Source organism: Equus przewalskii, chromosome 13 (genome assembly GCF_037783145.1).
Source record: "Equus przewalskii isolate Varuska chromosome 13, EquPr2, whole genome shotgun sequence".
NCBI lineage: Eukaryota > Metazoa > Chordata > Mammalia > Perissodactyla > Equidae > Equus > Equus przewalskii.
The window spans coordinates 90,254,503-90,278,939 of record NC_091843.1 but is presented as its reverse complement, the minus strand read 5'-3'; the positions used below and the strand labels follow the sequence as shown (position 1 = coordinate 90,278,939).

The 24,437-nt window shown below is 48.3% G+C and overlaps 1 protein-coding gene across 1 annotated transcript; it reads left to right on the top strand.

The window, feature by feature from the left end:
* The first annotated feature begins 19,706 nt into the window (after positions 1-19,706).
* On the top strand, positions 19,707-24,141 carry TMEM174 (transmembrane protein 174). The gene is made up of 2 exons (XM_008527625.2): positions 19,707-20,499; positions 20,686-24,141. Exons 1-2 carry the CDS (start codon positions 19,859-19,861, stop codon positions 20,789-20,791), a joined length of 747 nt encoding a protein of 248 aa, XP_008525847.1. The 5' UTR covers positions 19,707-19,858; the 3' UTR covers positions 20,792-24,141.
* Positions 24,142-24,437: the final 296 nt, after the last annotated feature.

Here is a 24,437-nt window from a genome sequence, read left to right as displayed (position 1 = left end):
TTGCCTCGGAGTGGGGCTAAGCTAGACGCACTGGACCTGCCGCAACAAAGCTTAGCAATGAGTCTTGCAAGAATCAAGTTACTCCACATATAAACGAACTGCCTGTGAAAACAAAACGCAACCATCTTTAAAGGAAGAGAATGTGGGTGCCTTTGACTTTTGATTCCAAGTTTACTGAGGGTTTTTTTCATGAATGGATTTTGCATTTTGTAGAATGCTTTTCTGCATCTATTAACCTTAGCTAGCATCATACTTTTTACTAAAAGACTGAATATTTCCCCTTAAGATCAGAGACAAGGAAGGATGTTTTCTTTCAGGATTTCTATTCAACATTTTGCTGTGGTCCTGGCCAGTGAAAAAAGGCAAGAAAAAAAAGCATACATATTGGAAAAGAAGAAATAAAACATGCTTGCAAGCATAGAAAATCCTAAGGATTCTACAAAAAAGCTACTAAAACCACAACATGAATCTAACAAGGATGCAGAATATAAGGTCAACATACAGAAATCAGTTGTACGTCTGTACTCAGCACACACAACTGGAAAATGAAATGCTATTTACAATATCAAAAAATTGAAGTTTTCAGATAAATTTATATGTATATATAAGTATATATATATATATATATATATATATATATATATGAACTGTGTACCGAAATCTACAAAACACTGTAGAAAGAAATTAAACAGGCTCCAAATGAATGGACAGATTTACCACGTTCCTAAATTGGAAGAAGCGATATTGTAAAAAGGTCAGTTCTCCCTAACAGATTTATAGATCCCAATCAAAATCTCAACAGGCATTTTAAAAAAATAGAAAATAAGAAGCCCACCCCGCACCTTGTTGACCTGTCCTCTGAGCCCGCCCAGGGAGCTCCCAGCTGATCTGCCAGCTGAGCTGAAAGTCTCAGAGCAAAGGCCCAGGTGGCCGTTTGCTCAAAGGGAAACCAGGTTTACAGGACACCTTGCAAAGGCTACACACACCTTGCGAGAGGTTTCGTTTTTGCATAAAATGGTCCCCCTCAGACCTCAAACTCACTGATACCCTGAGACACTGCCCAGAGCCTTGGGCGGGTGAGGCTTTGGAGATGATGAGGGAAGGGCAAGAAATCCAGAAGGCCTTCCTTAGGGAAGTGCACCTTTAGCAAGTAAGAGGCGGAGCCAGTGGAGGGAGGGGGAAGAAGAGAGGAGATCCAATGACCTGTCGTGAATTACAGAAGCATCCCAAGATTCTGGGCTGAGAAAGACGCAGGGACAGGGCTGCTCGTGGGCTTGGGGATCAGGTCCAGGGTGATTTCCTGGGGAGCACAGAGGGCTTGGGGATGCACAGGACAGGAGGAAGTGGAGGCACAGGGTGTGAACGCATTTTCACGAAGTTTGGTTCAATACTGTGACAGCTGTGGGAGAGGACATGAGGCACCGAAAGGAGGAAGCTTTCTGGTGTCCGGAAACTGGAGTGTGCCAGAGACTGTGCGGAGAGGCTGGGAGGGAAGAGACAGGACGGTTCAGAGAGCAAGAGGAGGGCTGAGATCATCACCCAGGTGGGAGGCAGGTTAGCGAGAAGAGACACCTCTGAGATGGAGGCAAGGACAGGGGGCAAAGATATGGGGGTGTTTTGAAGTCCTGGGTAAGATGCCAGCAGACCCAGCCAGTTTATCCTACTACACATTCTACTTTCACATCTTTAGAAATACGAGGGACCGTAGTTAATAATACTGTATTGCAAGTTTGGAAGTTACTAAGAGAGTAGATCTTAAAAGTTCTCATCACAAGGAGAAGAAATTGTAACTGTGTGGGGGGACAGATATTAACTAGACTTACTGTGGCGATCATTTTGTAATATATACAAATATGGCATCATTATGTTGTCTACCTGAAACTAATATAATGTTCTATGTTAATTATATTTCAACTAAAAAAATAACAAAAGAACAGAGAACTGAAAGCTCATTTTATGTGGAGATTAGATCTAGGCGTACTGCTAACCGTAGTTAATTCAGGAAGAAAGTCACAAGGGAGGGGGATACAGACACTGACAGATGTATGGGCGGCCTGAGATGATAAGGAAGGTCAAGCCACGGAGTGGCTGAAAGGCGTGGAAAAAGTGGCAAAGCAGAGAGAGATACAAAGAACAAATCAGATAAAAACCCACCAAGAGATGGATAGCCAGGTCACGCACACAACCGCCTTTGTGGGAAAGCAGACTCGGAGGGCCCCTGGGGGGAATCATTGACTTTCACAGGCTGACACCCCCTTTAGGGTCTTTTTAATTGACCGCCACTCCCTTCTTGCGTGTGTAGGGAAAAGGCACGTGGCCTGTGGCCATAGAGCCAGCCCGGTACTCCAGTGCCACCCGTCTGCTCTAACTTGACTCGGATCCCTCTCCTTAGAGGAAACTGGCAGAGCAGGTAGATCAGATTTTGCTTTACACGCTCCTGTGGGCAAAGCATCATCTTAGAGCCCATATAGATATCAAAATGGTGGAAGAGGCTCATCCCCGAGGGGAGCTGTTGGGGGAGGCTGCGAGGTGGGCGCAGCAGAGGCTGCTCGCGGGGGCTGTGGCCGGCGCTCAAGGGCCATGTCCTGGCTGCGTGGTTTGGGGCGCAGAGCTGGTGACGACCTGCAGGCAGGTTTGAAAGTAGACGCTAGACTGGCTTCTCCTGCCCGAAGATGGAGCTGATTTAAGGCTGAAGAGGCCAGCGGGGGCTCTTGTCATTCTTGTGGCCATTTACCATTAGCCGGTCCCTGTGGTGGCCGCCACAGGCACTAACTGGTTTTGTTATCAAGATTTGGGGCTGTAACAGGACTTCCTCCCAGAAATACACAAATAAGGGAAATAATGTTGCTTTCTGAGAGTTAAACCTAAAAAACATCAACCCGACACATGTTGGATGGAACAGAGAGAAGCAAATTTGCCAAAGGAGACAGGATGGTGCCTAGGTGTGCCAGAGAACATAGTGAGCATCCCCAGGAGTGTGTGGCTTTTACGTGCTCTTCCCTCTGTCGGGATGCCCTTCTCTGCAATCCTCTAGCTGCCTAAATGCTGCCTCCCTGTGTCCCTTTCTTTCCTGATCCTCGCAGTCAGAATCACCCCCTCCTTTCTCTACGCTCTGAAAGCATGTAACTTCGCTGTGGTTTGTACTTGATTCTGTCTTGGAGCAGAGTTTGTGGTTACACGTAAGTCCTCCATCCTCCGTCATAAACTCCTGACCGCACGAACCAGGTCTTACCCAGTGCTCTCTGCATACCACGTGTGGTCAATAAATGTTGTCAAATGAAAGACTGAGTGAATGAATGAATGCGGGATAAGCCCTTCACTATGCGTGGAAAGGTCTGGAAGCCAGTCTCAGCACAGCGGATTACTAGACAGAATGCACTCTCATTAGCAGCCAATCACAAAAAGTCACACATGGATTTCAATCCATGGTGCACAGTTAGTATTTACTTTCCCCAGGAGAAGTCTGTCCTGGGTGGGCTCCCTAGAAACAGCCTCGGATGGGGGCTCCCATGCATGTGACATATTGAGGAAGTGCTCTCAGGAGAGGAGTGGGGAGAAAGAAAATGGGGTGCAGGCGGTGCTAAGGCTGCCGTCTCAGCTGGAGACCTGCATCCGCCTGACCCCACAGAGCACTGGAGCGAGAACTACGCCACTGAGCTGGTTCTCCATGGAGCAGGGAGCCTGGCCCCTTGTACCCCACGTCAGCTTGACTTTGCTTGGGGTTCCCTCAGGGAGGGCGGGACCCTCTGGGAGAGGTGCCACCCCCCACCAGGCCCAGGGCAGTTCTCTGGCTGGGAATGGCTATGAGCCCTTACAGCCCACATTCCTGGCAGCCAGAGGGTGGTGTACGGCTCGGTGAGGGAAATCAGGCCAGGCCCTGCAGTCCACTCAGAGCTCATCTCCAATGAGCCCCAAGTTCCCCTCCCCTGGTCTCCCGCCCTCTTCTCTTTCTCCTCCTCAGCCAGCACTGCAGGGTCTGGTTCTATCTAGCTGGTACCATGACCTGTGCCACCTAAGAGCCACGGGAATTCATGCACCTGGTGGTCACTGATGGCTCAGGCCACGTTCTGTGGAGAGGCACACCCAGAGAGAAACAAACCTTCCATCCCCTGTGACTGTTCATCTTTCACAGTGCGACCTTGAAGTGTCCTTCAGCCGGAAGATCCCCTCCCACCAGCGGCAAAGAAGAGAGAAGTGCGGGGGACAGAGGAGCCCAGTAGCCTGTCGCTGCCCCCTGCGTGCAGACGCCGGCCTAGGACTTGCAGACTCTGGCCTAGGACTTCCCTGCCTGGGAAAGGGGAGGTCACCCCTGCAGCCGTGTGACCCTACTTAGGGCTCAGGCAGAGCTGCTGTAACAACCAGGCCCCAACATGGTCATTGAGCAAGACAGATGTGTATTTTTCTCTCACAAAATGGCCTGGAGCTGGCATCTGAGGGCTGGAGAGGTGGCTCTGCTCCATGAGCTTGTCCAGGGTCCAGGGTCTAGGGTCCAGGAATGAGAGCCAGGCTCTACTGTTGTCAATCTGCAGCTTTGTTGCAGTTTGCCATGGCTCCCCAGCTCTCGCCAGCGTGTCTGCACTGCAGCCAGAGGTGGGGAAAGAGCCAGAGGGGCCCATGTGTTTTATTTATGTATTTGTTTGTTCCTTCCTTCCTTCATTCATATGGTGGTAAAATCCAGATAACATAAAACTTACCATTTTGACCTTTTTTTTTTTTTTTGGTGAGGAAGATTGGCCCTGAGCTAACATCTGTTACCAATCTTTTTGCTTGAGGAAGACTGTCACTGAACTAACATCTGTGCCAATCTTCCTCTATTTTGTATGTAGGACGCCAACACGGTATGGCCTGATGAGCAGTGTATAGGTCTGCACCCGGGATCTTAACCCGCAGACCCTGAGCTGCTGAAGCAGAGCACACAAACTTAACCACCACGCCACCAGGCTGGCCTCCCATTTTGACCACTTTTAAGTGTACAGTTCTGTGGCATTAAGTACATTCACACTGTTGTGCCACCATCACCACCATCCGTCCACAGAACTTTGCCCATCTCTTTTACGGGCACGATCCAGAGGTGGTGTATATCGCTTCCGCTCACTTCCTGTGGGGCAGAAATTAGTCACATGGCCACATTGAGCTGGAAGGGAGATTGGCATTAAATGTCTTCTCTACCCAGACAATTATGTGCCCAGCTGAAATGCAAAACTTCCTTCTCTAAAGGAAGAACGTGCAGCCCTCCTAGCCCACTCTACCTTCCACCCTCCTGGAGGTTCTGCTCCGTTGTCCGTTCGCACAACCTTGTTTGGTCTACGGCTGCATGGTCTGTGTGTGTCTGCAGGCTCAGGGCTGGCTGCCTGGGGCTCTGGTGCCTGGAAGTCACAGAATGCAGCTGCTGTAAATTGCTGGGGGTGGGCCATGCGTGAGAACTCAGCACGTGCTGATGTGTCCCTGCAAGGTTGGGTCTAGATCAATTCCTGCAAATAAAAATTATTTTCTTCAACTTATTTGAAATACTTCCATATATAAAAGAATGTTTTTGTGAATCATTTGGTAAAATAACGAATTCATTTTAAGCGAGTGGCCTCTCCTTAATCTGTCTTTCACGTCAGTATGGAGTCGTACTCCTGGCTTGGGGTGGGGCTGCTTTCTATGGGTGCGGAATTAAGGAAGGCCTTGGCTGGTCACTTCCAGCTTAGGGTCCTCATGCAGTTTTCATCAAATGCTGACTGGAGCTCGACGAGAGGAGGGCTGAGGCAGCCGGGGCTGGCCAGTCATTGGTATCTCTCTTCGTGTGGTCTCAGGACCTCTCCGTGTGGTTCCTCCCTGTGGAACAGCTCAGGCTCCCTCACAGCGTGGCTGCCCTGGGCGGTCAGACAGCTCTCATGGAGAGCAAGGGCTCCAGTGAACAATGTGGAAGCTGTGTTTGATGACCTAGCTTTGGAGGTCACATAGTGTCGTGTCCACCCTACTCTATGAGATGGTCACAAAAGCCCACGCATTCCAAGGGTAGGGGTCGTAGACCCCACCTCTCAATGAGAGTGGTGTTAAAGTTACAGTGTAAGAAGAAAACGAGAGCTGGGAAATGCCATGGCGGCTTTCTTTGGGAAAAACAATCGACTTCCCCATCTTTGGCTGATGAAGAGCTTTGTGAGCTCCAGAAGCTGCGAGGTGGGAATCAGCAAGCCACTCTCGTGTTTCTCAACTTGAAATCTCTGTGTGTGCTGGGTTTTACTTATTTCTTTTTAATTTGGGAGACAAGCAGCATTGGTCTGGAGAGAACTAGTTTTAAAACAAAAGGGAAGAGTCATCTGCTGTAGCCTCTCCTTGGCAATGCACGCAGAAGCAGCAGCAACAGCAAACAGAAGCATCTGGAAAGACTCTGCAAACATCTGAAATTGGCCATGGTGGTTTTTAAGGAAGAAGCTACTGAAAGACCGTTTTCCTGAAATATAATCGGTGTCCTCTGCTTGTTCAGTCTCTGCTCTTATGTTTTGTTTCATGTAACCAATATGGCAGCTCCTCGGCGCTCCTCACCCTCTGTCTATCTCCTGGCTCTTCCATTTCAGCCAACGGCCTCAGTCTTTCAGTTTCCCGGTTTCTAACTGGGAATCTGATTGCCCATGCCGTAGTTTTGGACCTGGCCACACAGGTCACAAGTCACTTCCTGCTGGGGTGATCAACTGTCCTAGTCGGCTCAGGAATTTTCCAGTTTTACCACTGAAAGGCTTATGCCCTTGGAAGCCCCTCGGGACCAAGCAAACCACAATGGTTGTCCGCCCTTCACCGTCTCTGTGGAAGGGCCTCCCTTGGACGAGATGCCCACCTCAAGAGGAGGAGGGCTGGCTCACCCAGGATCCAGCGGGGCAGCTGTCTTTCAGCTTCGTGGGGTGGCTTCTCTGAGGAGGGGAATGGGTGAGCAGCGATGATCAACTGCTCTAGTGAAAGCCATACCTGGAGGAATGACTCCTCAGAGAGGAAGGAATCGAGGCGTTGCAAGTACGTGGGCGGCAGTTTGATGTAGTAGGAGGAGCAGAGAAGTCGGAGTCCACATACGTGGTTTCTGCCATTGAGAGGCACTCAAACCCCGGAGCCAAAGAATTCATCCTTCTGAGTCTCAGTTTCTCCATTCGTAAAATGAAAGGATTAGACTAGCGCTTGTTTCTTTTTATTACTTTTGTTCTAGAGCTTCATTCTAGAGGGTGGAGTTACCCATACTCCTCAAGACATGGTCTGCTACCGTCATCACCAGAGCGAGTTTCTCCCCTCCCCTCCTCCCCCTTTGTCCGTTCCTGCTTCCTCCGTCCCCAGCACTCATTAACCCCTCCTCCTCCAATAGGCGACCACAGCAACGTGAATGATATTTGTCCTTGAATAAGCCTATCGTTTTATAAGATGGGAGTATTGTTTGGTGTACGTATTTTTGATTTGCACACATTATATTGTGCTATAGACTTCATTTTATTCCTAACTTTTTTTGCTCATTACCATTTAAAAAATGTCTCCAGGTGCTGGCTTTGCGCTCTGAGGCTCCTTCCGTGGTGACATTTTTTGAACATTGTTTAGCATTGCAAGAATGCTCTGTTATCCAGAGTTCTAGTTAAGTGGAGTCGAATTGTTGGTGGAGGGACAGAGGGGAGAAGAAAGTATCTTTAATCACTCCAAAGTTCTACAACTCTGGTCTGCACGAGGGGGACCAAACGGATTAATATGTCGAGCACGGCAGCGGGGAATAAATGAAGCATTGGACGGCAAGAGCAGTTACGAGTGCATCTTTGGGCCTCTCACTCTCTGAACGATGAGGCCTCTCAAACACCTCCCAGGTCTGCAGTCCTACGAGCTCTTGCTGGAGGAGCTCACCTCCTGCATGAAGCTGGGGACATTTCCCAGGGGAGGCAGGAAGAAGAGTTCCCGGACTCTGGCTCATACTTCGAGGGGCACAGGAAAACATAGCAGCTGCTTCAGACCTGAGCCAGAGGTGGCGCACGTATCTGCAAGCTCTAACTGCCTCCCCCCCAGCCTCCTGCCCAGATTGTTCCTGTGGTCACCAGCGGCTATTAGCAGAGCAGCGTTTGGCTCTCTTGGCGGCATCCAGGCCAAGGGAACCGTGTGGTGCCTGGGAAGGGGCCGCGGATGGGGAGCAGCTGTGGGGTCAGCCCCTCCTGTCCTGCCTGCCCGCCCCTGGGAGTGTGGATTCCACTGCAGGCAGCAGCCGTTCACGCTGGGTGGCCTCCGCCTTCCCTCCCACGTCAGCACGCCCCGGAGAACCCCCCAGAAGGCTGGGGAGAGCACAGCTGCCCTTGGAGGAGTCGGCCCTGCTGAAGGGCATCTCTTCTCACCTGTGTTTCTGGCTCAATAAGATCCTAACCTCCGTTCAGGCCCTCAGTGAGCTCTGGCAGGCCCTCTCGCAGCTTGACTGTGGAGACGCGTGAAGTCAGGGTGGGTGTGGGGTGGGGGGGGCCTTCATGTTCCCCTGAATGACACGCTTTCTCGCCTGCACTTTATACAGAGCCACATCTTGACTCTCAGGCCTTTGTTTGAACAAACAAAAACAACAACAAAATGCAAGAAACAAAAATAAACGGACACACACACAGAGCAAAGGACTACAGTTTCCTGCCCCACTTTCTCCATCTCGGCCCATCCTGCCTTGAGATATGTGGTTCCCACCTTGTGTTTTTCAAGCTTCCCGGAGGAGGAGACAGATGCAGCCAGAGGATGAGGTACGCTCTTCCCCTGCTGTCTCCCTCTGCAGCGATGGGACTGAAGTCAGCCCTAAGAATCGGAGAAGGTTCACCCTGGCCTTCAGGCCTAGTAGCACTGATCCAGAACTCGCAACACCTTCAGGGCCTCCTGACGAGGGCCTGGCACCCCAGCCCTACCAGGGACCCAGCTCCTCAGGTACCCACAGGGAAGTTTAAAGAACTGTAGCAAGAACAGATCATCGTAGCTCATGGGTGCTGAGCTTGCTATGCCCACTGCTCTCTCCGTACCATCTCCGTTGATCCTCATTCCCCTATGAAGTGGGTGCTTTTATTAGTCTCTTTATAAATGAGGAAACTGAGCCTCAGAGAGTCTGAGCAGCTGACCCAGTTACTCAGCTAGTAGTTGGTGGAGCTAGGATTTGATTGCAGAAAAGCCCAGAGCCCACGCTCTTAGCCACTACATGTGCGTGAGCTCACGTACGTGCACACACACGGAGACGGTGTTCACATGTACACTTTGTTTATACAGTGTCATCATTTTTATAATATTCACAGAATCATAGGCTGTCGGCAGTGGACATCACCTTAGAGATGACCTTTCTGACTGCTCCCCTACTTTTGATTTCCACAGGAAGGAAGGTGGGGACTTACCTTAGAGAAACAGTTCCCAGCTAAGCAGCATCAGAAGCCCCTGGTTAAAACACAGGTGCCTGGACCCACCCCAGAGCATCTAATGCAGCAGGTCCGGGCTGGGCCCCAAATCCACATTTCCGACAGGGTCTCAGGGGCTGCTGCGGCTGCGGGCCCCGGGACCGCACTGCGAGAACCACTGCATGAGAGTAAGCTGGATGCATGAAAGCCCATAAGACCCTCTGCAGCGTGGCACTTACACTTTCTTACCAATGTTGGTGAAGCCTGGACAAACACAGCCCCAGTCATTTTTCTCTGAGTTGCTGGTTCTCAGTAATTCTCTTTGGCTCCCAGCAACAGAGCCAGAACGTGGTAGGCAGAATTCTAAAAATGCACAACCCCCTAAAAGGATTCCGCCTCCCTTATCCCCCCGGAACCTGTGCTGAGATATCGCTCCTCTGAGCGTGTTGCGTTAGACGGCACAGTTGCCCTAACAGAAGGATTGTCTGGGTGACTAGAGTTTAATCACATGGGCCCTCAAAAGCAGAGAACTTTTTATGGCTGTCGCAGCAGAAGAATAAGGCGGACGGAGAAGGCAGAATGGGAAGTCAGCGAGGTTTGATGATGGAGAACGCCTCAAGTCCCCAGCTGTTTTGACACCGGGGAGGCCCACAAGAGAAGGCGTGCCGGTGGCTGCTGGAGGCAGCAGGTCACCCCTGCGAGAAGACGGGCTCTCGGGCCTACGTCTGCACAGCCTGAGGTCTGCCAACAGCCGGAGCCTTGAGCCGGGCTCAAGAACGCGGGCGGGTCACTGGTCAGCAAGCACGTGCCCTTCATGGAAGAGCAGTTTGAGAACAGTTTAGGAAAACACACTGTGCTGCCGCTCTGCTGCTCGGTCAGATAACGTACTTTCCCCTTTCTGAGATTAATCATCTGTGAAACCGAGGCACTGTCCCTCGCTAGAACATCAGGGAGCTCAAGCAGCAGGATGGCATGAACGCACAGAAGCCATACAGCAACCATCCCTTTCCAAATAGTCGTGTTATTCTTGTAACAAAGTAAAATATGTGGGGCTGGTTTTGATTTTGAAAATGACCATCGCCTGGCTATGATAGTGCAGCTATGCTTCAACCACCCTGTCTTTTTATTGTAAGAGAGGAACATCTGCCGCCATAGTCAGACACAATTCAGGCAAATAAGACAGGTTAGCAGTAGATAATTCCTACTGGTGAGATTGCTCTCAAATCTGCCCCCTCCGACTGACTCATAGACACCTGGCATGCCTTTAGGTGCAGGTTCATCTCTCAGGGTTGAGGTTCCACGTCTGTTCCACCCTGGGCCCTTACTGGCCATTGATCCTCTTGCTGCAAGTCTTTGTGGGGGTCCGGCCCGGTAGCCTATGTGGCCTTGCTCAAGTTCCCTGCCTTCTGAAAGCACAGAGTGGTCTGGGCCTGGCTTTTGACCCCTGGCTGCCCCTCTCCACGACAGCTGGCTTCTTTTGCTGCTCTAGCTAGTGACCAGGCGTGTCATGCAGGAAGTGCCTGCCCTGTGTGGGACGCTAGGACCGGTCTTGCTCCTGGATTTCTGGGCAGGGTCAGGACCTGTGCATTCCGACTCCATTTTCCTCTTACAGAAGCTGGAGGTGGAGTTGAACCCATGGACTACTGTCCTCAAGAACCCAGTCACGCCCTCCAGCCCTGGTCTGATTTTGTTGACACTCTCCTGATCGTGGGGTGATGGTGGCCACGGACAGGGTCCTACAGTGCAGAGCAGGGCATCCAGACCCCTTCCTGCTGCTCTCTCTTTTCCGCCCCAGGCCCCTCTACTGACCCCCTGATCCCACAATGTGCTAGGGGTAGGCAAGGCCACACGGTGTCATTTCTACCCAAATGTTTAGGAAGAAATACTTTCTGAATTTTGGAAAACTTGAAGGGTTTTGAGTCACATATTTGAAAGCAAAACTACCAGATTGCCGTTTTTCCATGTGGTCTGAGCTCACGGCTTTGTCTTGTTTTATTTGGCTTTTTATGTGCTTTGAGTGGTTGAAATATTCGGTGCTTTTCATTATCAGAGAACCTGGTAATATTTTGTCTGTGGTCAAATCAACGTGCATGTGGCCCACATGGCTTTGAAAACAGACGATACTGTGGGATCATGGCCTGAGCAACTAGATTTTTGAAAGATGAATTTGTCACTTTACCAAACTTTCTTAAAAAGGCATTTTATCACACACACACACACACAGCTTCCACAGAGCAATGGACTCCCCCACAATGTGTTCAATCAGATGTTCTGTTAACAAATACATGACTGCGTTGAGTTTCACTCCGCACGGAGTCCTCTGATAAGCTCTGAAAACTCTATTTTCGTGGATTTAGTGTCACTTTTCACTTGTCTCTTTGAATCATAATCATTTCAAAATTACAATTTTTAACTAGGAATGTGAATCGATGGTTAAAAATGGGGAGTTTGATGTGTTAGTCTGAAAAACAGTGAAAATACTCAGGAAAGTCAGGAAAATTCAGGACTTGACATTATTAATGACTGTGACAGTGTTGCCGCTATCAAGAACTTGCCAGTAGGTAAGGATGAGGTTACTAACCAACCATAAGTGAATGAGTATACAAACGTGGCTGATGTAAAATCTTGGGACACACTTGGATGTCCACATGGACAAAAATTCAAGCAGCATCACAGACTACACAGGAACAGTGAGCATCCCTCTGTGGAAGACTGTGTTTCCCGAGAGTGGCAATAACATCTCCGATCCCACTTGTTCTCCTGCTCTCGGACCTCGGCTCACAGAGAGGAAGAGTCTAACTCTCTTTTTTGCATCTGGGTTGGCTCAGGGATGTGCTGGAGCAGGAGAATGGAATGGAAGTGACATTCTGAGGCTTCCAAAGCTTGGTCCTAAGGTACCGAGCAGCTTCCACCTGGGACTCTGGGATCACTCGCTCTTAGGAAATTCCCTCTCAAAACCCAGTTGCCATGCTGGGAGAAATCCCATGGACAGACCACAGGTAGGAGCTCTGGTGGACGGCCCCGGCTGGGCTCCAAGCAACAGCCAGCACTGCTCTCAGCCGTGTGAGCGATGCATCTTACACATCCAACTGAGTTGGGCTTACAGACGGCTGCAACCCTAGCCCAGCAAAACTCAGTCAATCTACAGAATTGTGTTTTAAGGAACAAAGTTTTGTGGTGGTTTGTTATATAGCAACAGATAACTGAAACACCTCCTAGTCCTCTTTCTCAATTTATTACGTATGCTTTCCCTGATATTTTATGCATATACATTCAATGACAAGTATACCTCTCTCCCCTTGCAAAATGTAGCATAGTGAATATGCTATTCATGTTGCTTTTTTTCAATCAACCACACATCGTAAAGATCCCACACCTGTCCATATAGACTTGCCTTGCTTTTTAACAGTGTACCCCATCGTTTGACACCACAGCTTAGTATCCAGTCCGCTATTCATGGACGTTTATGGATTTTTTTTGTTACTACAGACAGTGATTTGTTGTCTATTCTGCTAGAATACTCTTTTATGCAGATGTCTAAAATACGTAAGTAGGTTACATTCCTAGAAGAAGATATTTGTGTCTTCTTCAATTCAGTTGTATGTGCGTTTTAAACTTTAATAGATGTTGCCAAATTGCTCCCCTCCAGAAAAAGAAGTCATACCGAGCTATACTCTCACTAGTCAGATTTAAAGGTGTTTGTTTTTCCACACTCTTGCCACGACAGCGCATTACCAAAGTTTAAAAAATTGTTTACTCTGGGTTCTTATTCAGATTATGGATTTTATTATTGCTATTAAATTATTGTTTATTATCAGCAAAAAATGAACTTAATCCTCGATATCTTTTGGATATCTTGATATATCTTGTTTGAGAAACTCCCAGCTATAATTACATCAATCATTTTTGTCAGAATATTAAAAATAAATCGTGTGGATTTGAGAAGGATGACACGATCTATTGTGTAAAAAGGGAGTTGAAGAATAATAAAGTTTAATGTTATTCCATTTCTATGGAATGTGTCAGCATGTTTTAAAAAAAACCAGAAGTCTGGAAGTATGTATACAAAGTGTTAGTAAGCAGCGAGTTCCACCCTAGTTATAAACTACAATGAAACCAGCAAGTAAAACACTGCCTGATGTTTCCACAGAGGTCAGTGTCATGACTGCTGCAGAAGGAGGTGGCTCTGCTCTCCAGACATGGCTGAAAAAAATTTAGGTTAAAAGAAGCAGCCAAACCAAAGGGGGCTCTTATCAAAAGATACATTTTAATGTGCTAAAAAACCATATTTGAACAATTAGTGAGAGACTGAGGTTGCCTTTTAACATTTGCTAAAAGCACGGCCATGGACGATTTAGCAGCCCTTTGATCTATATAGTGTGTAGGATCCATAAAGATCCAGGTTGATGTGCTGAGCAATTAATTTGCTAAATGACCAGTTCACCAACCTTAGCTGTTTCCTTTAAGCGTTTAGTGGGAGTTAACTAGTTTTCATTTGTTGTTGTAACTGCATCTTAAGGAAAGTCATTTGTCTCTGATTGTTAGATCCATATCTGCTACAAGTGGAGACGCAGGGCAGAGCGAGGGAGCCCGAAGGGAGCCAGCTCCCCATTGTAAGTCTGTGAGGACATGCCTCGTTCATCAGATGAGAACTGGTACTGAAATTTTCAGTAAGGTGGGGTCCTGAGAAATCTCCGGCAGCCACTGCATTCTTTGACACCACCACCTCAAAGAATTTGCCTCTGAATTTTCTTATTTACAGGAATTAAATAGAAGTTTTGTTTAAAAAGGACATACTGTATTGAATATACATGGTTTCAACAAATTTAAAATGAATGACTAATAACTGTGAAAACTTAGCCAGATTTTCTGAACTCAGAGTTGAACTATTATTTTTATTCATTGAAGAAGCAATGTCCCCCAGTACAAAGGGTCAAATTCTGGATGACACGAATGAATGAATTGCTCACCTTAATGACAAAGGGCTCACAAGGTTGGCTTAGTAAACAAATATTGTTCAAGTTTCAATGCTAAATATTCTTGATCAACAACTGTAGGGAAAACTGGATGTTTTTTATTGTACAAGATGTCACTACAATACCAGTGAAATTTGGAAGCTGAGGGAAGAGACTTCCTTGATCACAGAGAATATAACCCGTTTGAGACAGTTTACTTATACTGATAAAAATTGCAAGGAGAGAGTAGAGAAAGAATTGATTCTTATAAATTGATAGAAAAAAATCCTTTGCCAGATCAATTACCGCATACCAGGTGCTAGGGGTTTTGCCTATTTGCTCCAGTTAAGATCTACACCTAGGGGCCGGCCCCATGGCTGCTTCGGCGGCCCAGGGTTTCACCAGTTTGGATCCTGGGCGTGGACATGGCACCGCTCGTCAAGCCATCCTGAGACGGCGTCCCACATGCCACAACTAGAAGGACCCACAACTAAAAATACACAACTATGTACTGGAGGGATTTGGGGAGAAAAAGCAAAAAAAAAAAAAAAAGATTGGTAACAGTTGTTAGCTCAGGGTGCCAATCTTTTTTTTTTTTTTTTTTTAAAAAGATCTCCATTCAGAACATCAGCTACAATTGAAATCACCACCTGATAATTTTATGATAATAGAGTGGTCTCCAAGATTTATCTGCCTTCTTTACAGGCCAAATAAGTGAGTTAACTAGGGATGTGACAAATATCACCGCCCTGTATCTTTCAAGTTTTTGATATTGACACTAATCTCTGCAATTCCCCCAGAAAAGTGGCGTTGCTTTCGTTTTTCTGTCTTGATAAGGAAGGACTTCTACTTGGCTCTCCTACCACAGAAGCCCTCACTCCACAGGTCAGGGGGTCCATGCGGGCATTTGCCGGTTGCCAAGTATGTTTATTCTGACTTAACTTTCAGGAACTCAGGAGATAAATACATGGTGGGTTCCTAGACCTACTGGCCCCACTGCCATTGATACAAGACAAAATTCCATTTACCACCTGACGGCCATAAGTGCCCCACTTTGACTTATGGGCCACAGAGGCATTTTGGGTCCCCAGGAATGAGTGCCAATTCAGAGTCAATGTGCATCAGTCCCCAAAAGGTTTGGGCAAATGGCTGTATGTCCTTCGAGGAATACTTGGAGCAAGACTTAAAGAACATGTTTGTGGAAGTGTTGCAGGATTCTGTCTCAAGGTGAGCCAACCTCCTCTTTGGTCAAGGAGCTCCACGTCTGTGAACAGCTTAGGTGTGAAAACTTGATAAGAAGCCTTGACTCTCCATTGTGATAACAGGAGTTAGGTTTTTGGTCACTAGATCTGGGGTTTTTCTTGTTACTTAATTCAAGTAACATTTCAGTAGGCTGCTCATCTGTTTCATTCCTAGGGACACTATGATCAATTAGCCGTAACCAAAGATTCTCGTGGGTCAAAACATTCTGATTACCATCCTTCATGCCTGTTGCCCATTATGATAAATGCACTCATCTTTCTCTGGCTATTAAGTACTTTCACTTGGCCTTATAAGTCTGGAATTTCCACATCATCCCCATTAAAATCAAGGAGCCTCCCTCATTGACATCATCTCTTGATATCACACCTGGCCTATGGAAGATAGCCATCAGAAAGCTTCAAGGTTACTGATGCTCTATGCACTAGTGTATTTCTCAGCACCATAGTGAAGGGATTAAGGGATGGGAAATAGGCATGCAAGTCAGTCATGAAAAATCCACTCCAACATCTCCATCTCCCAAAGCCTTTGAATTCCTCTGCATTACACCAGAGACAGTCTGATATCTCACCCTCATTGAACAGAGGCCACTGCAGAATCCACGTTTCAATCAGCCAACCAAGTACACGATTAAGGTTGCTTCCAGCTATACAAATTAATGCCTTACATCCAGATTATCTGGTTAAGCGCACGTATATCAAAATTTGCTGATCCAATGTTAAATTCCATTCTCCATGGTGTAACATCCTTAGGGTTAATTTCTACACATATTACCCAGGTTTCTGCTGATATAAATTTTTAAAATCTTATATTTCTTCTGGAAAGTAAGCTATTTTCTCCTGAGTTAGACCCTTGCATTATTTCCCTAGAGTATGCTGAAATCTGACCCAAATATGTCTAAAGGCAACAAGGGGGTTGGCATGAATTTTGAGAACAGGCATCAGGTGAAGTTATTATAGTATCTTCAAGCAAAATAAGTGGGAAAGTGGCTTCTGCTAACAAGAGTGGCTCAGAGTGACTCGGAGAATCAAGATTCTCAGCTTCATCTGAGTCCACGTGGGTGTCACCATTCCAAGTCTCGGGATCCCAATCCTTCACAATCAACCCCCTAATTTTCACGTTAGATACTTGATGGGGCTGTGAATTAATCTATTGTTGTAATTATGTAAACTGTATATTTAAATTTGGTGTTTGATTATTAGTGAGGTTGGCCCTGCAGACACTAGAAAGAAGAGATTCTTTCAGGGCCACCATAGAAGCTCTTTGGTTTTCTGACCATTACTTGAGCTGAGAGTTTAAAGACTTGAGCTGGTCACTTTAAAGACTTGAGCTGGTCACTTTTCTTTTTGTAAGTGTTCACCCCCATCCAACAATCCTGAGTCCATCATCACTATCACCATGGTTAACTGTAGCAGCCGCTTGGTCCCCAAGGCACTTGCTTTACTGGGCACTTCCTCATAGCCTACCACTGGTGGTATTTGGACTAATTGTGATGTTACTGCATGTCATGCGTTAAAATATCCCTTTTTTTTTTATTGACAAGGAGCTCAGCACTGTTTGTGAAGCCAAGAATATGGTCAAACCAACTCCAGAATCCCATCTTTGAAGGTCTGTTTTCTAACCCCACTGTTAATACTACATATCAGTCAGGCTCCAGTTAGGGAAACAAACCATCCCAGTTATTTTAATAGAGAGGACTTAATATAGGAAATTCGTTAAACAGGTATTGGAGGACTGAAAAGGCAAAAAGGGAACATGGAGGTAACTCAGAGTTAGTAAATGCAGGTTGAGGGACAAAGGGAAGAGGGAGTTATATTAGAATGTACAAGCTTGGAGAAGGGACCCCACAGGCACAGTCAGGCTGGTTCTGGGGGTGGGGTGGGGCATGGGGGAAACCTGGAAATTGGAGCTAACTGTTCCTGCAAGGATGACCTGCTGCTGGAGTGACACTGACACCAACAGCAAGCAAAACAGGAAATAGTCATTGCTTTCTCCTTCCTCTCACCTGGCAATCTCCCTCTAGTGCCTCCTATTGGCAGAGCCTAACATGGAGCCACCTGGCAAAGGACAAACATACTTGGCAGAATCTCAGCCAAAGCAGAATGCCAGGGTGGGTTTGGGGCCGAGTCACAATAGCTTAATAAGCAGCATTTTTCAAGTCTGTTTTTTTTTTTTTTACTGTAACCTGGTTATTAAATGGATGAAATGGTACCACATATATTAAATATCTAGAATTGTACCTGGTTCATAGTAAGTGTTCAATAAATCTTAACTTTTTTCCCCTGACATCAGTTGAGATGAGCATGAGGAATTTTTCCCTTCATTCTGCTAATGTGGTGTATTACACTGATTGATTTTTGTATGTTGAACCATCCTTGCCTTCCAGGAGTAAATCCCACTTGGTCATGGTGTAGAATTCTTTTAATAGACTGTTGAATTTGGTTTGTTAGCTGTCTTTTTTTATTTTTTAATTTCTATTCACGATATAGACAGAATTTGAGCTTTTGGAGGGAAGGCTGAGTCAAGGTGACCTTAAAAGTATAACTGGAGGATTTCCTGACCTGTCTGCTCTGAAAGCCAGGCTGGTTTTGCATTCAGGGGCTATTTACAGGAAGCTGCTCTCTCTTTGCTGCTCTCTCAGTGTGCCCAGTTATTCTCTTAATTGTAAGCAGATGTAGCCAGAGACCAATGGGAAATGTAAACTGAGTGATTTAAAACAATTTTGAGAGCCTGGCTTTTTCTAAATGTCAGGGACTGTTTTGACTGTTATCTCAGGGGTTAGAGCCTGAAAAGAATGTCAGGTCAGCTGACCAGGACTTTTATGGTTAACAAGAAGAGCTGGTCCCCCTGGATCCTTGCTCTAGTTCAGTGGGAAAGGGCAGAGCACTCCTACTGCAGCGCCACTGCACCCTTGCAGCTCAAGGGCACATCCAGGAAGACACCTGCTTGCTTTCCCATCTGTTTGGCAGTGAAGTTGGAGATTAATAAGCCTTGTCCTGTAGCAGGGAAGGGCATTTTGGTGGGGAAAAAAGGCTCCTGGCCTCCCCGGAGCACTTGGGATTAACTTGACTTACAGTTTCCAAACAGCCCCATTGATAAGAGTTGCCTCACATTTACTATCCCTTGGAAGTTTTGCTTCTGTTGGTTGAGTTGGGGACTCAGACTTCGCCTTTTTAAAGTGGCTGGGTGATTTTTATCATCAGGGAAGTTGGGAAGCCCTGCCCGGGGAAAGAGGGCGACTCCTTTCCTGGACGTTCTATGCAACGCTGCAAGAGGGAGCTGATGGAATATTAACCACTGTAGAGAGACTGCTGTTTGGATAGGTCTGTCTAGGAAGGGCAGAGGGCTGCAGGAACCATCCTGTGGAGGAGGAAACTCACAGGGCTGTTTTGAAGTTCTGTAGTTATGAATGGCAGATAACGTCATTGAAGATCAAGCTTTCTTCTGTAAATCAGCTTGGGTTTGGTTGCAAAACGCAGCAGGCTTGAAGATGCAACTGTTCACACCTTGGAAACCAGGCACTGCGCTGCCCTCCCAGGGGGTGGGGAGAGTCTGAAGTGCATGTTCCAGAGACGTCAGGCCATTCCTGCTGCTCATTCAACCTCTGCCAACGATGCAGCACGTGGAAATGTTTCCTCTGCTGTCTTCCCTCTCCCACAGCTGCAGTTATTCCCCAAATGCTGAAAGCAAAAGGCACCTGGGGCAGGCCAGAAAACAGCAGGACCTCGGCGTTTTCATAAGTGAAACTTAGGAAAGTTTAAGTGTCATCACAACTGGAGATTCCCGAAGTGGGCAGGATACACAGACAGTATGAAATAGGCGTCTGCCTGTTGCTAATGAGCTGACCCAGTAGGAAAACTGGGTTAGGTTCCTGAGCGGATGGTGGACACACCAGGCCCCCCGCACTGCTCGAGGCCCTGGAGGTCACTCGGCCGTTTCTACAATCTTGGCTTCGGGAGGAGGCAAACAGGGCCTTGAGTGTCTAGAAAAGCGCCTCCTAGCACATAAGACGGGCTCAATAAACACTTTTTGAATGAGTGAATGAATGAATGTGAGTGAGAGAGACAGCTTGTTGCTGAATTGCAAAACAGAGACCTTCAATTATTGACAATATATGAGAAAACTTCAGGCCTCGTTTCTTAGACCTTTGTTCTTCTAAACAAAGTTTAGCCCTCTGCCTGTTATACTCTGTTAACCACAGAAGCCCAAAGTTCTTCCATAGCTAATCGGAGCCCGATTCCTTTGCTCTGCTCTTAGGAGCTCTCAGTCCCCTTCCCCTCCAAGAAGCGGGTGATGGCGTGCGGAACGATGGAGCAGAGCAGCAGATGCTTGGAAGACTTCCCTCTCAACGTGTTCTCTCTCACGCCTTACACACCCAGCACCGCCGACATCCAGGTGTCCGATGACGACAAGGCAGGGGCCACGCTGCTCTTCTCGGGCATCTTCCTGGGTCTGGTGGGAATCACGTTCACCGTCATGGGCTGGATCAAGTACCAAGGTGTCTCCCACTTTGAATGGACCCAGCTCCTTGGGCCCATCCTGCTCTCAGTCGGGGTGACGTTCATCCTGATTGCCGTGTGCAAGTTCAAAATGCTTTCCTGCCAGTTGTGCAAAGAAAGTGAGGAAAGGGTCCTGGATGCGGAGCAGACGGCCGGAGGGCAATCCTTTGTTTTCACTGGTATCAACCAACCCATCACTTTCCATGGGGCCACCGTGGTGCAATATATCCCTCCTCCTTATGGCTCTCAGGAGCCCATTGGGATGAACACCACCTACCTGCAGCCAGTGGTGAACCCCTGCAGTCTCATACCCTCTGGAGGGGCGGTGGCCACCATGCCGAGCCCTCCTCAGTACTACACCATCTACCCTCCAGAGAACGCCGCCTTTGTTGATGACCAGGACTACCTTTCCTTCATGGATGGTGGAAATGACAGGTATGGTGTGTGTAGTGGGGACGAACCCCTTCCAGCGGTCACGGTCACGGTCTATGGCTGTGTCTGTTCTGTAAGGAAGGTGGGGGGAGAATGCGAGTCTCTGTGTACCTGTTTCCAGGATGGTGGCGTCGGTTCTGAGTGGGGCTGTGGGTTGAAATGCATCTGTGCTTTCTGCTCGCATTTCAGGTCCAGCCCTGATGCTGAGCAGCTAGAAGAGACACAGCTGGAAGATGTGGACTCTGCCACCTTCTCTCCTCCCTCCTATGAGGAAATATACTCTCTCTCTCGTTAGAGACTGTGATGCCCGGGGAACAACACTGAGTCATGGCTGCTGACGACTGCAGTGTACTCTGCGCTGACCTTCAGAAGTTAGACAGCCCAGCAGCCCAGACAGCCTGACAGACACCATGCAGCGTGGGGGAGGAGGAAGTGGGAAGTGAAATGTCTCAGGTTAGTAAAAATTAGGCTGGGACGAGGAAATTCCCTTCCAGTACAGCTGGAATCCCCTTCACGAGGTCAGGGAGCAGGCATTTCACCTGTTTTCCCACTGTGCGTCTCTTCGCTACCGGAAGGCACTGTGTCTCAATTGTAACTCCAGCAGCCAAGGGAGGAATGACATTGCTGTGACCTTGGGAGTTTCTGTCTAGTGGGAGTAGGGGCTGGGAAGGAAGGAGGGAAGAGAAAACAGGCTCAACGGGAGATGTTCTCGGCCCCCAGAGAAGAGTCACATGTCCCAAACAGCCGGGTTGCCACCCTGTGTCCCTTGAGGACACTAAGTATCCTAAAGGCTGCAAAAAAAATACATAACATGAAATAAAGAATGTCTCCTGTTAGAACAGTATTGGATAGCTGGCGAAACCGCACAATATAAACAATAACAGGGGAATGATGTCAATAAATCTTAAGTTATCCCTGGGTCACAGTGACTCTGGGGCTGCTGGTGTTCTCCTTGGCAAGGCTGAAGCTTGACGCGTCTGCCCCAGGCTGGCATCTGCGCTGGGCACAAACCACCCAGCCCAGCGGCCGACAGAACACGGGGTTTCCCTTCGCACCTGCGGAGGAGCTCTGTTGAATTAGATGAAATAGAGCTGCCGTGTCGACACCTGGAAGATCACAAATCATGGAAACAATCTGTGTGGGCCAAGACAAGCTCAGCTTCTTTATGAAAAACTTCAGTGCCCTTAAGCTTCCTGCATCTGGACTGTGTCGTAAACAACCAGAGCAGACTCACAGACGTTAGGAGAGACAGGTTAAACCATTAGGTTCTAAAAGAAAATATTTTCCTTAGGCTACAAAGGTAAGGCCGCTCAAGGTAAGGGGGGCTCATTCCAAAGGAAGGCAGGATGGAGCAAGCCTTTGACGTTGGTACCATGTCTGTATATGGAGCGATTTCTGCTACTTCTTTATCAGAAGCATCTAGTTTTCCAAGGATATGATTAAAATAAGCTTGGTATATTATTGTTGTGATTTATATTACATCTTACGGAAAAAACATTTTAAAACAAGAATTCTTTTTAGTGTTTGATGATAGAAGGTGATGGAAAAATACCATTCAGTTTAGAGAAACTAGCTTTAATACTCAATGTATTCACGAAACACTGGATTCCTAGCTGAGGGCCGTGGGTTCTGGGGAGGACGTTTGGTGACAGGAACACGGCCGAGCATGCCTACAGGCAGTGACTCTGGAGGCTGCATGCCTGCCCTCCCACCCGCTCCCTCCTCATCCTCACCCACCCCATGGCCTTACATTCCTGGCTTGGGGTTACAGGAGCATCAAGGGTCGCTCACATTGGAAAGAGATGTTAGGAAAGGGCCTCCGAGTATGGAAGCTGAGAGGATAGGACAGCCGATTTGTCTTGGTGATGCCAGGAGTCCCATAGGCAGGGAGTGGCCTTGGGGAGTTTTCAGGCAGCAGAGTCATTTGGCACCAACCGTCCCTGTTCCAAGACAGAAAGTGCTACCACGCAGGTAATTGATGCTTCCGAAAACAGTGTGTCACAGCTAGTGGCTGAAGGTGGGAGGCCGGCCCGCAAGTCAGGGGGTCCGAAGATGGGAATTTGTTCATTCATTAACACATATTAAGTATCCACTGTGTCAGGACCCGGGCCAGCAGGTGGGGATATGACAGTGAGAAACCAAACCAGCAGGAGAGCAGACGTGGCCCTGCCCTCGCAGAGCTTCAGTCTAGCTGGGGAGACAGATCCTCATCAATTATTCTCTGATGCCAGTGAGGGGGCCGGGGATTTGGATGAGTCTGGAGGGTCCCGAGGGCCATTGCCCTGAGTAACCCCGGGGAGCACTGTTCACTCGGATGGCCAGGCGCCCGGTGTCTCTGGACCTCTGAAGACTGTCCTGGGAGCTGAGGGAACAGAAGCTGATACCTAGATCAAGGGGAGGCGGCAGACACCTGGCCAGTCCCCGAGTGGGAGGCGGTGTCAGGACGCAGCCTGGAGGCTGCCAACATCATTTCAGTGCGGCCTCAGCCCTCAGACACAGCTGCCTTCCCACACCCAGGAAATACACCCTGCCCTCTTGCTTGGGACAACCCCATGATGCTCTCTTTTTCTCTTTATTTGGGGGTTGCAGGGGCCAGCATGATGGGAAGCCCCCCGAGTGGCTCTTGGACTCTGACACCAGGTCTTTACTTGGTCCCTTGACCAGCAAGGACACATTCCTGGCAGAGTTTCTGGTTTGTCGTGTGGCTATGTGCCTTTCATCATTCTCTCTCCAGTATCCTATGGGGTGAAGGGAGCACTGTGACCTGGGGATAGTTAATGGGAGTCTATCTGGCCCTGGCTGTGTGCTCCACGCTGAGGTTATCCGTGTGAGAAGTGGTCCTGGCTTGGGGCACATGCTTTAAGGTTCAGTGTCCAGTCTGGAACCTGAGGGGCCTTGTCCGCCTCGTCAAATGCTTCAGTCTGGCTCTGCAGAGCAGCTGCAAAGCCACTGAGCAGTTTTAATGAGGAGGCAGCTGCCATCTGATTCTGGATTCTTACTGGTAGGACAAGACCCAGAAATACATTGGGTGTAATATTTACACCCAATGTGCTGTGCTGGCAGAGCCCAGGTCTAAGTGACCAGGACACCAGGAGACACCCCTCTCTTCTTCCCTCAGCCTTTGGCAGGGCACTGTGGGTGGGCATGCTTTGGCGATCTAGATAGAATTCAAAGTGAGGCTAAAAGGTCTTGTTAATCAATGGAGACAGGTTTCTTAAGAACTTAACATTATCTGGAAACATCTCCTGGGAGCCCATATGGAGTGGGCTAGAGAGACGGATGACAACAGATGATCTGATGGGGCAGGAAAGGAATCAACCAGGCTTGGGAAATGAGGCCCAGCCGCCAAGGGGAAGAAGCTGTCACAAAGCAATTCTTCTTTTTCCTCCCCTTGGGCAAACAGAGGGCCGAGGTCTTGTGCAACTGGGTCTGCATTACTCTCTTCCGCGGAAGTCCGTGGGGGCTCTGAGAGAGGTGGCGTGCCTCCGAGAGATGGCAGCTTTTCTCTTATGCTCCACTGAGCCAGGCTCCAGTCTAAGTTTCAAATGCACCGGTGGCTCTCTGCCACAAAACCAGCCCTTTAAATGTCCTCCCCACTCTTTTGGGGAGAGGGGTACAGTATAAAAATAAAGCCTCTTGCTTGTGAAGAGCTGGCTGTGGGCGTCTGGTTCCAGCTTCCACCTCGGGGGCTTGTCATTGGCCTCCTTTACTGTCAGTCAGATCTCAGGGGGAGGGTTCGCTGAAGCCCCAGACCCCCCCGGCAGTTGGCGTTTCTCCCCAAACAGTAGCTCCTCACTGTAATCATGGGGTAGATGCCTTCTTACCAACCGAGAGAAGAGAGGTTCCTGCACGCATCATGGAGGCCGGCGAGGCCCGGTTCTCAGTCGTGACCCCCTGTCACAACCGGGGCGCTGTCTGCAGAGGCCGCAGCTCACGCCACT

Excerpts from the sequence above, each read along its gene's own strand:
- TMEM174 (XM_008527625.2), top strand. The coding sequence starts at position 19,859 with ATGGCGTGCGGAACGATGGAGCAGAGCAGCAGATGCTTGGAAGACTTC. Across the intron at positions 20,500-20,685 it reads ATGGATGGTGGAAATGACAG|GTCCAGCCCTGATGCTGAGC; the intron begins GTATGGTGTGTG and ends CTCGCATTTCAG.